Source organism: Strix aluco, chromosome 4 (assembly GCF_031877795.1).
Source record: "Strix aluco isolate bStrAlu1 chromosome 4, bStrAlu1.hap1, whole genome shotgun sequence".
Classification (NCBI taxonomy): domain Eukaryota; kingdom Metazoa; phylum Chordata; class Aves; order Strigiformes; family Strigidae; genus Strix; species Strix aluco.
Genome location: NC_133934.1, coordinates 78,733,531 through 78,746,813, shown reverse-complemented (window position 1 = coordinate 78,746,813; position 13,283 = coordinate 78,733,531). Strand labels below are relative to the sequence as shown.

Below are 13,283 nucleotides of genomic sequence, written 5' to 3'. Positions count from 1 at the left end.
CCCGGAGCGGGAGCGGCGCCGCGCCTGTGTGCGTGTGGAAATCCCCCCTCCTCCTCCTCCTCCTCCTCCTCCTCCTCCTCCTCCTCCTCCTCCTCCGCGCCTTCCCCGCCCGGCGGCCGGCCGGGCTGCCAGCAGAGGGAGGAAAGCGGAGCGGGAGGGGGGGGGGGGGGCAGCCGCGCGGGCAGGGCGAGGGAGGGGAGAATCGGGGTAGGAGGAAGCAAAGGCGGCGGCGGAGCGGGGCGGGGGGAAAGGCGGAGACGGGGCCAACCCGAGGAAATCAAACGGCCCCGACATGAATTAGGCAGCGGGCTGCGGAGGGGAGGGCCCCTTCCCCCTCTCCCTCTCCTCTCCCCTCCTTCCCTCCCTCCCCGCACGACGCCCGGCGGGAGCAGCGCCGCCCCGCGCACACGCACACGGACACCCGCGGACACACGCCCACCCACCCCCACACACGGACAGGCGAGGGAGGGGGGGGGCGGCGGGGGTCCGGCAGATGAAGATGGCAATGTCTGTGATCCAAGCGTGCCGCAGCCTGGCTCTCTCAACATGGCTGCTGTCCTTTTGTTTCGTGCATCTGCTGTGCCTGGACTTCACGGTGGCCGAGAAGGAGGAGTGGTACACGGCCTTCGTCAACATCACCTACGCCGACCCGGCGGCGGCCGGCGGCGCCGAGCTCCGCAGCGAGAAGAGCGAGTGCGGGCGTTACGGCGAGCAGTCGCCCAAGCAGGACGCCCGCGGGCAGGTGGCCCTCTCCGCCTCGCCCGCCGACCGCTACGCCTGCGACCCCGGCACCCGCTTCAACGCCCCGGCGCCGGGCAAGAGCTGGGTGGCCCTCATCCCGCGGGGCAACTGCACCTACAAGGACAAGATCCGCCACGCCGCCGCCCAGAATGCCTCCGCCGTGGTCATCTACAACGTGGGCTCCAGCAACGCCAACGAGACCATCACCATGCCCCACGCGGGTGAGCCCCGGCACCCGTGGGGCGCACCCCCGGCTCCGGGTCCCTCGCTGTGCGCGGCAGCTCCGCGTCCTTGGGGTGGGGGCTGCTGGGGGGCCGAGGTGTCCTCGCACCTCCTGGCAGGGAGCGGGGCGGGCCGCGCGCCTCGTCGTGGGTGCCCACCCCGGGGGGGCCGTGGGGCACCTCTCCGTGCTGCCACGGCGAAGGACAGATGGGCTGCGAGCGGCGAGGCGCGGCGGCGCTCCGCGTGGGGAAAAAGTTTGGGAGGTGTAAAGTTTGGGTCTGGTCGGAGGAACGGGATGGGACCCCGAGCCCACCGATGTGTGGTCGCGTCCTGAGGATCTCCTGGCAGGTGCCGAGTGGGGTCGGGTGTGATGGAAACCGTCGGAAAAGGAGTAGTTCGTGTTTATGGTGCGGGCTTATCAGGAGGTGCAATGAAGTAGGGAACAGAGTGTCCACAGGCTTGTCTGTGGTAGCGTAAAAGCTGCGGGGTCGAGTAGGAACGCCGAGTATCACCTTTGGTGAGAACGCGAGGTGTTTTGTCCAGGACTGGGGTCGGGGGGTGGCTCGCTCGCCCAGGTGAACCCTCGGATGGAGTTTGTGCTCGCAGGGTCAGCACATGGGTGCTCGGCTCCCAACGCGTCAGCTAGAACCGAGCAGAAATCCAGTCATTGGAAACAACCCGATCCTTGGGTTATGCCTGCAGAAAACACTGTTTTTGTAACAGTGTTTGATCTGAAATAATATTGTTTTAAAAATAGATCACCAGATTTATATTGAGGGACAGTGGTTTCTGCCAGGGGTCACTGGTCTTTTATACCAACAGCCTATGCCATGGAGACTAAAATGCCACCTATTGTGAAATCTCAGTTTGGTTTGCATCCAGTAACTAATCGTGCCCAGCTGTTTCATGCCACTTGAATCTTAGCAGAGTTAGGGGCAAATTGAAACACAGAAAGGCTGCAAAACAGGATGTTACTCTAATGGCAATTTAAATTTCCACAGTAAACTAGCTAGCATGGATGTGCTGAAAAACAATTTGTTGCCTAAGTATAATGCTATAATGCAAAAGTAATGCTTTTGGAACCTCTGGTGTGCAGCCTCTTTAAGAGATTAACCGTTTATTTGGGCAAATTCATGTTTCTTTCGTAGGATTGGTAGAAGACAGGGTTTTCTTAGTATTTTCCATTGGTTTTGTGAGACAAGCAACTCGTAACCTCTTGAGCTTCTTAAAACTGCGCTTTATAACCTGCACATGGTTTAGTAGCTGTTCAGATTATACTTCTTGGTACTTTAAGTATCGCAGATTGTATACTAAGCAGTATAAAGTAGTAGGAGCTTGATGTACTTATGCACCCTTAAAGTAAAGCTCAGACTGTTTCGAAACTTAAGATGCATCACTTGTTCTTGTGTAGTGAGTTTCTCTAAAACTGCCAACATGTTGGATCAGTTAATGGTTTGCCTGTTTTTAAAGTATGCACTAAGCTGGTTTCCCACACAAATGGTGTTTTATTAAGAAACAGTGGGAGTAAAAAATGTGTCTAACCTTTTAAAATGTTAGAGATTGTGTTTGTTTTAAAGTCTAGAATGAAGTAAGCAGGGAATCTTTATTACTGAAAGTGGCCTCAGCTTTCAAAAATACAAACACTGTATCGCTTGTCTTGGGAGCAGCTTCTTTTATGTCATATGACTCCTTACAGTTTATTCTGAGAATCCTGAGTACTGAATTGATACCCAGCAGTGTGATTGTACGGTACCAGAGGCTGAAATGAAAGGAAGCTTGCAGAAAATAATCTGGACTTGTTGAACATGGTCAGTGAGACTGAAGGGCTCTGCTGGTTGAGTGTATGAAGTTGTCTTCGTTTTAAGGATTTTGATTCTGTGAAGTTGAAAACTGGTTGTTGGTCTTACCTTAGGGAAAACCTGCCCTCTGCGTACAGTCAAAACTCAGAGGAGTTTTAGAGCGTAAGTCTGCTGGAACAGGAGGAAAAAAATAATTATTCTTAAATATTTGACAAACTAGCAGGGATTAAGAACTGGATTTATCTTTATTCTTCCTGTTGTACCACTGTTGTGCTGGGACAAAGTGAATGTACAAGCTGTGTAAAATTATCTTTCTGACTTGCAGCCTTTGACGTTTGTTTGGTCCCAGTCTAAATGATAGCACAAGATTCAAGGGAAGAATGAATCAGGTTCTTGGTTTCTGAGTTCAGCAGCATCTGCGGTGCTCTGCCCACGCCAAATCCTGGAGTGGGAAGAAGAAAATTCCATCCTGGAAAATACTTGGGGGGTAGGAGGGGAGGGTGAAATATGACCTAAAAAGCAATTTGAAAGTCAAAAGAAATATGATGTTACTTTTTTTTTTTTTCTGTTCTCCCACAGATTTTTTTTTGAGGTTTCATATAAGCTTAAATAAATGCTTTCTATACAGAAAATAGTATATCCTGTTGCATAACAATGTGCTCTTGCCATTACTGAAGAACTATTACTCTTGAGAGATGTTTTTCCTTATGTACATTCTTCTCTTCTGTATGCTTTGCCTTCTTTCTTTTACTGTCATTTTATCTCTTTGTGCTTCTTTTTCTGCTCCTCTCACCCCTACTCTCATTTCTTCATCTCTACCTCTGTGCTTCAGTCCCCCTCTTGACCACATTACTGTGCTGCTTCATAGTGCTTTGCCCTTGCCACTTTCTTCCCAAAGCTCTTTTTCTCCTGCCAAAGATCTTACCTCACAGCTGTATGTTTAATTATATTTCCTGTTTTCTGCTACAATGCATGCTAATGATCCTTTGCTAACTGGTGCCTCCTGATTTTAAAACCTATAGGCAACTGTAGCAAGCTAGCATTCTTGAATTTGAAGGAGGGTTGGTAGACCTCCCTCCCCCCCCAACACCCCCACCCCCCCAATGAAAACCAGAGCGGTATTGTATCGACGTTTGTTGTGGAAATCTTCAAATATAACTTTCCAGGATTGATTTATAACGCATGAGACAGGACAGACCAAGCGTCCGATTTGAACCATTTCTGTCACCGTATTGAAAGCCTTTGCTTTCAGTGAGCCTGTGCTTAGGTCATTGCTTGCACATCCAGAAGAGTGAGGTAGAGTTGTGACATCTGCGTTCACAGGGAACACAGAGCTCTGTGGTTCTCGTGCTAGGACACACTTTGCTTTTGCATCATCTGCTACAGCCTTTACAAACCAGCTCCTTTATTTTTATTGGCTTGAAGTATGGTATAGGAGCTGCTAGTCCAGCTTTGTTTGCTTTTTGACTAGGGTTTTAACCAGAGACGGAACAAAAGCATCTAGAATTTCTACTTCAGATTCTTTTTATTTCACCTAAATTAACTGTTCCAGTAGAAAAGTACTTTAATAATACAGAGGATGTTCTTTTTCCTCCAGAAGAATAATCTGTGGTGTTGGCTAGGGTTTCTGATTGGCATTTTTTCTTATTCAGAACAAATTAGCCCTTATTTAGGTTTGAAAAGGCTCTAGCCACTGTGTCTACATTTAATAACTTAGCATTAATTGGAAGTCTTCTTACTACCTGTTGTAACATATGTCCTAATGCTTCCTCTGAGCTCTGAATAGATACAGTAAGGGAGCCTTCCAAAAGCTAATTCAAGGTGAGAACTTCCATCTCTCCAGCTCTTATTTGAGGGAACCTACGTTGACCACTTCTAACTTGGGTACCTGTCAGGAGCTTGGGGCTAGGGGGGGATGATAACTGCGACTGTACATGTGATTCATAAGTGGGTAAAAAACAAGTCTTTAGTATTCAGTACAGTTTGTAACGTTCACTTTGAATTCTGGGGTGCATCAGAATATCTCACAGAATGGATACGATTAGTATGTGAAGTAAATTGCATCCTAAGTATTTTGCACCAGAAGCATATTTGAGTCAGGCAGTTTTGCATTCTCCATATTCTGCTTTTCCAGTGCATGCCATAACAAATTGTGACTCACGTGCTGCATGTATGACAGACCATTTTCAATGAGAGGCAGATGCCTCATTTTTTGTAATGACTCGTACACGCTGGCAGCAACCGTCAACTGTATCTTTGAGACATGGATCTCACGTGTGGTCTAAGATGACTCTGACTTCTTCCCTCCCTCTCTGGCCCTCAAGTGCAGCATGTGCGTGCCAGATTGCATGAGGAGGGCATGGCCATCCCACTGCAAAACCAGCTGCGTCCCTCCACACCTACTGCGAGTGTAGCCAGCCTTGATCTGTGCACATTCAGTTCAGTAACAGTTTCTTCCCTTGTACTGATTTTTTGTTCCACAATCAATGACTAGTCCTGCCTTTTACATACTTTAAGATATGCTGGTAGTCATTTGGGCTTTAGGCTCCCCTGTAGATTTGTACTGATGTGCAAATTAAATGCTGAAGTTGAAGGTTTCTCTCTTTACAGACTTAATTCGGTACTGTAGCTACATTTGTTCCTTTACTAAAACAATTGTTTTCCTAAACTTTTGTTGAATTCTAATGAGGAAAATGTGCTGATAGCATTCACACTGAATTTACGTATGGATAAGTGTGAATTAATTGAGGGTTGGAGATTTCAGGCTTCCAGGGCCTGCCATAATTATTTTTTGTTCCAGGCACCCAGGATTCATTCCTAATAGAAACCAACTCAGTGGGGGAAGGAGTTGGAGATTAGTGCATCTCTGAGCTTATCCATCGTGAAATTGAGCCGTGGCAGAGGTGTGCTGCCATCCTTAGGAACTCAGAGGAGATCCATCACGTAGGTCTGGCTTTCAGTGGTTTTTGAAAATCCGGTATTGATATGTATCAAAATCAAGGTTTTATAACACTGGCTAGAGCCAGCAGTAGTGCCGACAGGCTGTCCTGCTGCGTTTGCTAGCAAGCCACACTTCTGCCTGTTAGCTCTGCTGTGGTTCAACGCTAGACTTCTCTACTGCAGATGCGTCCCACAGAGTCACAGAATCATCTAGGTTGGAAAAGACCTTGAAGATCATCTAGTCCAACCATTAACCTAACACTGACAGTTCCCAACTACACCATATCCTTAAGTGCTATGGCAAATGGCCGGGGAACTTTGTGATATTAGGTAGCTGGTTTGGCTTTAACTGAATCAGAAGGGATGAATTGGACCTACAAGGACTAAAGCAACAGAATAATCTTAGTCTCCGGTACTACTTGGGACAAGCCACTTCAGCGCTGGGGGACTGAGTTTTGTCATTAGATGAGATGCTTTTTGCCTTGTTGAATCTTGCATCTTCTTTCAACCTCACAACTACCATGTGTATCTCCTTCAGAGCCCATTGCAGTCAGTGGAAAGAGTTCGCTGAGCTTTGGGTCAGGTTGTAAAGTACACCTTTCCTTACAAAGTGTTGAAATATTGATTCATTGAAGATTGCATTGATCCTCCAAGCTTACTGACTGCAAAAGCAGTTAGATTTCTGCATGCTCTTTGGTTATCTGCAGCGTTTGTTTGCAATGATATTCATACAAGTGCTGCCTTCAGATCTCTGCAGTAAGAAGTGACACAGCAAGAAGATCTTCCTCAGAAACAAACCTGTATCAGCGTTGATTCTAACTGCTGCCTGTTAATCTGGAGCACCTCCTTTTGGTATACTGTCCTTAGGAGAATGGCTTGCCTTTGGTAAAGTGATGGTTTGTTCTAGTCCCATTGGTATTTTGGCTTTAAAATGGTGTATGTTAGCCTGGGTTATTAGAATACTGTGGCAGTCTGCTGCTAGTATGTTAACTCTGTTGTAGCTCACTAATTCACGCAGGGATATTTCTGTGCTGCGCCCGTTCATGGTACATCAGAGCACAGGAACATTTTCAGCAAAAGGGGAGAGAAATCTACAGTTAGTTCAGTATTGGCACTTTAAGAGTGTCTTTTACTGGTGAGAGAAGAGGACACTTTCTACTTTTCTCATGTAAGCGAAGGACTAAAAGAACCCATTATTTTGCTGGACTTGTTTGATGAAGCTCATAGTGTATTGTCATGTGAGATGACTGAGTTTCAAGTGACCTCTGCCTCGTTACACCACGAGCCAGGCTGATGAAGAGTTAGATCTTTATGAAGGGATAGCCCAACAACTTCTCCACTTCCCAATAAGTTGTGCATAGCTAACCTGCACAGAAACAGCATTCATTTCAAGACAAGCCCCACTTCTGCCCTTTCATTTGAGTACTAGTCACTTGATGGCTTCTTTGGTACAGAAGGGAACAAACAATACAATCATTGACTCATAGAAATCAGATATGGAAAAGACTGAGTAGTCCATGTAATCTGTCACCTTACTAATGCAGGAGTGCTTCCTACAGTGTTACCATCTACTGCTGTCACAGTGCTTTTTGCTTAGCATCTTGGAAAGGAAAGAGTCTTGGGATGCTTCAAAACCAAATGCAGTCTATGTAAGCAGCAGAGTGGTACTGAGACGAGAGATGTAAAATGTAGGAGGATATTAAATAGCAATATTATATATTGCAATAATATTTAATTCATATAACTTCCACAAAGTCATCTTGGCAGGGGCATAACTGCTGAAGGATGAGGTTTAAAACCAACTGTATCCATTGTACCACACAGTTTAGGGGAGTATATGGCAGTTGCAGGATGAAAGAGGAGGCAAAATATTTTGTAACTGGTTACATCCAAGCAGTCTTACTTTGCTGTGTCTTGATTCCATAGTGGAATGTGACCCAGGACTTCATTTGTGCCGAGCTCTCTCCTCGTTTCACTCCATAGTGTTTTGGTTTTTCTGGAAAAGAAGGATGGATAGGCCACAGGTCAGCCACTGTACAGTTTGACCAGGTCCTGAATGTGGATGAGCAGGTCAAGGACCCCCCCCCCAGCGTATCCTGCTTGTTCATGAGTGCACTTAGATGTAGTATCTCAGAAGGTAATTCTCTTAAGAACTCCGATTTCTGTTACCTGGAGGAGAAAATCCAAACCACTTAGGTGAAACCTCAACTTTTAAAATTTACTGTATTAAGTCTACTAGTTTTGTATCTACTGTCTGACCCACTGCCCATATCAGTGGATGCCAGGCTTCATAAACCTGCAAGTTTGCTATGAATTTGCTGTGAATTGAAGCTCATCAATAATAGGCTTACTGCTCTTCAGTGTGTTTTGTGGACCCCTTAGAAGTAATTCTCCAGCCAGGATAGATTGAAAATTACTGATTTAGGTGCTCATCACCGTGGTGGAAACAATGTTTTTTAGTTCAAAAACGGATGAGTGGAAACCATCCATTTCACCAGTTCTAGTAGATGGAGAAGGGTTGTAAAGGCTGGTTTGCAGCTGTGTTTTACAAGGGAAGCTTAACAAGGGCATTGTTTATTTTCTGGCTCCTCTTCAAGAAATTATTTGAGATAAACCTTAGAAAACTGAACTGAGGAGAACCGAAGGAGATTATGAAAAGATTAACCTGTTTGTTTTATTGCTATTCTACATTGAAATATGAAAAGCTAGCATCTTTGATTCTTTGCTACTTAAAGATATAATAGCTTTTTCAAATAATTGTTAATTTCTTTCCCCTCTCAAGAGTGACCTATAGATAACATCAATGAAGTGAACTGCCTGTTCATTTGCTTCTGACACTATAATCATAGTGATATTCAATTATACTGCTAGACCTAAGGGTCAGAGTTTTGATCTCAAATTTGATGTGTTTAACTGTGTTTATGTATGTAATAGTCCCTGCTGTAAATTGGAAAGGTATCCCATTTATTTTAACCTTATTTTCAGTTTGAGATAGAATTGGAGGGGAAAAAAAATGTGTATCTTTTTAGTTCCCAAAACACAGAAACGTAAATGTCAGCCATGTAACTCCATAGAGTCATGGTTTGAGTATATATTGTATACTTCTTAAACATGGATAGAAGCATTATATCTGCATAGGAATGTAGTTCCTCCAGGGATACATGGAATAGGGTGAGTTGGCAAGTGTTCCCTTGTGCTACACACTTAATGAGACACAGCTCTTTAAAATGAATTTATATTCCATAGTGTCTTGAAGCCTTTATCATCAGAGAGGACCCCTGGCACTCGTGTGCTCCATACAAAGCAGTTCCCTCTGTATGCTCTTCCACCAAGACAGCCCCCTACTTCTGACATATTTGACTATGAACCATCATCATTTGTCCGTACACATTGACTTAATTATATAGGATATTATTCTTCCTCATAATTTGTTCCATACCTTGGGCTTCCTCCCTTTTAATATGCTCTTTGGTTTGCCTCTTACTGTTCAAATCTCTCCTTACAGGCATCTCTTTTTTGCAAGTCATTGTAAGAATATCTCACCAGATAATATATGTATTTTAAAGAGAATTATGGATCACATTAATCTCCGGCTTCCAGCTTTATAAATCACACATCATTAAACTGTGCTTTTCTATTTATTACTTTATCTTGCCGTCCTTGTCAAAAAGTTCACTTCTAGCACAGCCACTTTTGTGTTTGAATGTGTCTGACGTTACACAGCAGCACGAAGAATGGACTCAAGGCCCTAGTAGGTAGATTCATCTTTAGTTAACATATATGTCTATTCTTAAGATTACTGTAAAATGTGTCAACATGAGTTGAATATGTGTTGTGGGCTGGCTGGGTTCAGACCCAGTACAGTAAGCTGTAAGGTTTTATTGTTTTGCTTAAATTGATTTGTGGAGCACTTGAGAAGCTTTTGTACCTAGTTGTTACTGTTGTACTAGCAGAGCAATTCCAGTTCCTCATGATCAACGCTCTGGGTGTCTAACAAGTTCCCCTATAAAAGATTTCTTGGATTTTCCAATTATGCAAGAGTTCTGTATCAGTAGCTGATAAAGATCTCTCTGGTTTTACATCCTGTGATGGGAGCTGAAAATGCTAGTATGCTTTTTCCTTTCAGTATTTTCTGTTAGAAGACAAATATATTTCTGCTTTTCCTTTGCCCTTTCAGAAGTCTCTGTACTAAAGAATCTTAAATCTATGGCCAGATTTCTGGGGCATGTCTGTGTTTGTACTAAAAAAAAAAATCTTTAAAACAGAACAGTCTGGTGCTTCAGTCTCATTCATGATTGCTTCTTATACTAGTAGAGAATACGCTTTACCCTCTTGTGCCTTTTTAAGCTTTTATTATATGCTCACTGTCTCCTAGTTTTACCTGCCAGTATTGTGTTCCTTGACTGAGACAGCTTTTGCAAGATTATGTAATCTCTATGCCTGGTCTCTTATCGCTCTTTATATGTCCGTGTGTTTGAAGTACCATCTGGTTGTCCATGACATTCATACCTTTACTAAATACTGTAGCAAGACTTTTCACGTGGGTAAATGAGGAGCTGTCTGAGTAAAATCCATTATGTCTTGTTATAATATTGCCTTTGATGTCTTTCTCTTGCCTTTTTTTTCATTCAATCCTCTATGTTCACTTTCTACTTAGTTTTTTCTCTCTCTCTCTTTTTGAGGGGGGGCATGGGTATAGTTTCTTGACTTCCCACGCTTTTAATAAATCTTTCCCTTGGACTTCTCACCCATTTTTTTTGTCTCCTTCACTTCTGTTTTTATGTGCTCTTCACCTATTTTTCATTGCTTGTAGTTTTTTTTTTCCTCTTCTTCCCCACCCCTTACCAGGTTGACAAAAATAGTGAAAGGCTTTACAAACAGAGTCGACTGTAAGGGGAAGCAGAGCAGGATTATTCTCTTTTTGTTGCTTTTCCTTTGCAGCTGACTCTGGGTTTAAAGAGCATCTGCTGACTGCTGCCTGCAGCTCAGGGTCATCTCAGAGGAATGGGACACCAGCAGTCGGGAATTGTGGCAGTGCCATTTATGACCAGAAGTCTGCCGATCAGGCATAGCACATTTGCTATGCATAGAATGGCTTTGAGCTGAACACTCTTAAGTCTTTTTCGTGAATTCTTAAAAGACTAAATTATGGTCCCCTCTACGTAAAGAGACAGATCCTGCTCTTTCATGCTTTTGCAGAAGATGATTAAGTTTCCCCCGCTGGGTGCTAGAAAAACTGACTGGGAATTTTTCCATCAAAACTGTTTTTCTTTAGTAGTGAAATGGATTTTCAACAAAAAACTGTTTTTGTTCTCCAGAAAAGATCTTACAGTTCTGAGTTTAAAGAAAGATTTTATTTTAGTAAATATTTAATGTCTCAGAATTTCAGTTTCAGAACAGTTTGGTTTCCCTTTTCTTTTTTGATGATGTATTAACTTTTAACCAGCTTCTACCAGCTTTAGACACTAGTTTCACCCAAGAGCACAGACCTGACTTCTTCCCAACTCAAATGTTCTTCAGGAATCAAATGCATGCGTTTGATTACAAGCATTATTTAAAGAAATTGAACTCAGGTTTGCAGTGCTGAATTTCTTTTCCCTGTGATGGTGTGCCAAGAGCTTTCTGTCTTCCCGTAGTGCAGTCCCTAAGCTATAAGATTTTTGGCCCTATATATCCTTACCAGTAGGCTAGACATGACTTTAGCACTGTGTCTAGATACAGACAGGAATGATACTTGGTATGAGGTAAAGATTGCCCTTATAGACAAAGACATAACAAGAATCAGTAGTTGTCAGTGGAAGTGAGACAAATTCATGCTTGTAGTAAGATGCAGTTTCCTAGATGATTGCCCGTAACTTAATGTTATTTGAATGAGCATGGGTAGCTCTCTAAAAGTCTCATCCTGCAAAAATTACCCCATTCTCTGGGAAAATTGTGATAGTATGTGTACAAGGAAAGTTAGAGAAGGTGATCATGGTAGTTCTTGATGGTTTTAGGGACTGTACCTCCCTGGAACTACCACCCAGCTCTTTCCCACACTTGGAGACTGTCAAAACCGCTCTGGCAGAAGCTCTGCACAGTGGGCAGAGGTAAACCCTATGGCCTGAAGCTTTTCAAGGCGAGATCTCTGCATAGCATGTACTTTGTCACCTGGAAAGAACTTAGCTGGGTGACAGTGATCAACCGATGTCAGTTCATTATTTCTTTGTGCCTGTTGCTCATAGAAGAGGAAGCTGCGAGAAAACACACTTGTGAGAAAAACATAGTCTGAGTGACTTCTATTTTTTGTGCATGAAGATAGCCAACAAATGCAGAATGCTGCCTGTAAGCCTCCACAAATCAAGCATTTGCTGGAGCATCTGTCTCACATCGTAAAAGAAGTTGAAAGCCTTTCTCTTCCAAAACTTCTATTTAAATATTGAATGCCAGCACAAGGGAATAGCATGATTAAATGTAACCGTGAGCAGCACAGGTATCGCAGATGGGGATGAAATTCTTCAAAAGCCAATAGTACCATCATTCACTTTGCCAGAGAAACAGCTAAAATAGCCATTAGATGAAAGTCGTGTGAATGAACCTGAATCCTGGAGGGATGAATTCATGTTGATGGGGAAAATAATAGCCGTGGAAGTAAGGCATCATCACCAGAGAAACATTCTTCCTCTCGGAAGCTGTGAAACTTATTTGACTAATCCATGTATCTTAATCCCCATTTCAGTTCTATACTGTCTTCCATGTCTCACTGGTACTCACATCTTGTTTGCTGCTGTTTGTTCCAGTCCTTCCTTGCTGGCTTTACAGGTGGTGGGAACATTCCCTGAGAGGATGAAGATCTTGGTCACCTTGTGCTCAGGTTCAAGCTTGTACATTTTCTGGTTGCCTTTAGCAGTTTTGCGTGTGGCTTGGTGGTTTGAGTATGGGGGATTGTATTGCTCACAGAATATTGCCCAACTGGATCCATAGGTGAATCAGAGGAAAATATAAATTGCATGGGAGAGTAATGAGCTATTTCTAAAGCTGTCGGGTTCCTCTAGTGCATATTGATTCTTCAGAAAACTCATCTGTCCTTTTCACTCCCCTGGCCTGATAACCCTTGCTTAAGAAACCACGTAGGGAAATCTCATTTTTATGTTTTTTTTTTTCTTCTTCTAGAGACATTCTCTTTTCTTTATCCATCTAAGTCCCAGGCAATCTTTTTTTTTTTTTCCTGTCCTAGTCTACTAACCAGGACTTCTTGAGATGCAATTTATTGAGAGTCCATAGCCTATTTTTAAGAGAAAAATATGACTGTATAACTATTTTTTCTGAATTTATAATTTCTAATGGTCAGTAGTTCAAGGAAACTTTTGGTAACAGAGAATTGATATTATCTGATTTCTAAATATGCATGACCTATCACTTCTTTCCCTAGTAATTAAGGGCTCCGTTCCCATTAACTAATTTATATAGCCATCTTTCTGCTATTAAACTTATGAAAAATAACAAAGCAAGCACTGAATTTTTAGTATAAAATATTTCTATTGATTATCTTGTGCATTTGCTGTGTAGAATCTGTTCTTAGTTCTCAGTCAATGCTGTTGA

At 43.4% G+C, this 13,283-nt stretch overlaps 1 protein-coding gene across 1 annotated transcript in view; it reads left to right on the top strand.

Annotated features, from left to right (window-relative positions):
* Window positions 1-264: 264 nt before the first annotated feature.
* RNF150 (ring finger protein 150) overlaps window positions 265-13,283 on the top strand; it is a 125,760-nt gene continuing 112,741 nt past the window's right edge. The window contains exon 1 of the mRNA XM_074823713.1: window positions 265-962. Within this exon, the coding sequence (XP_074679814.1) occupies window positions 494-962 (469 nt within the window). The 5' untranslated portion in view covers window positions 265-493. The remainder of the gene's footprint in view (window positions 963-13,283) is intronic.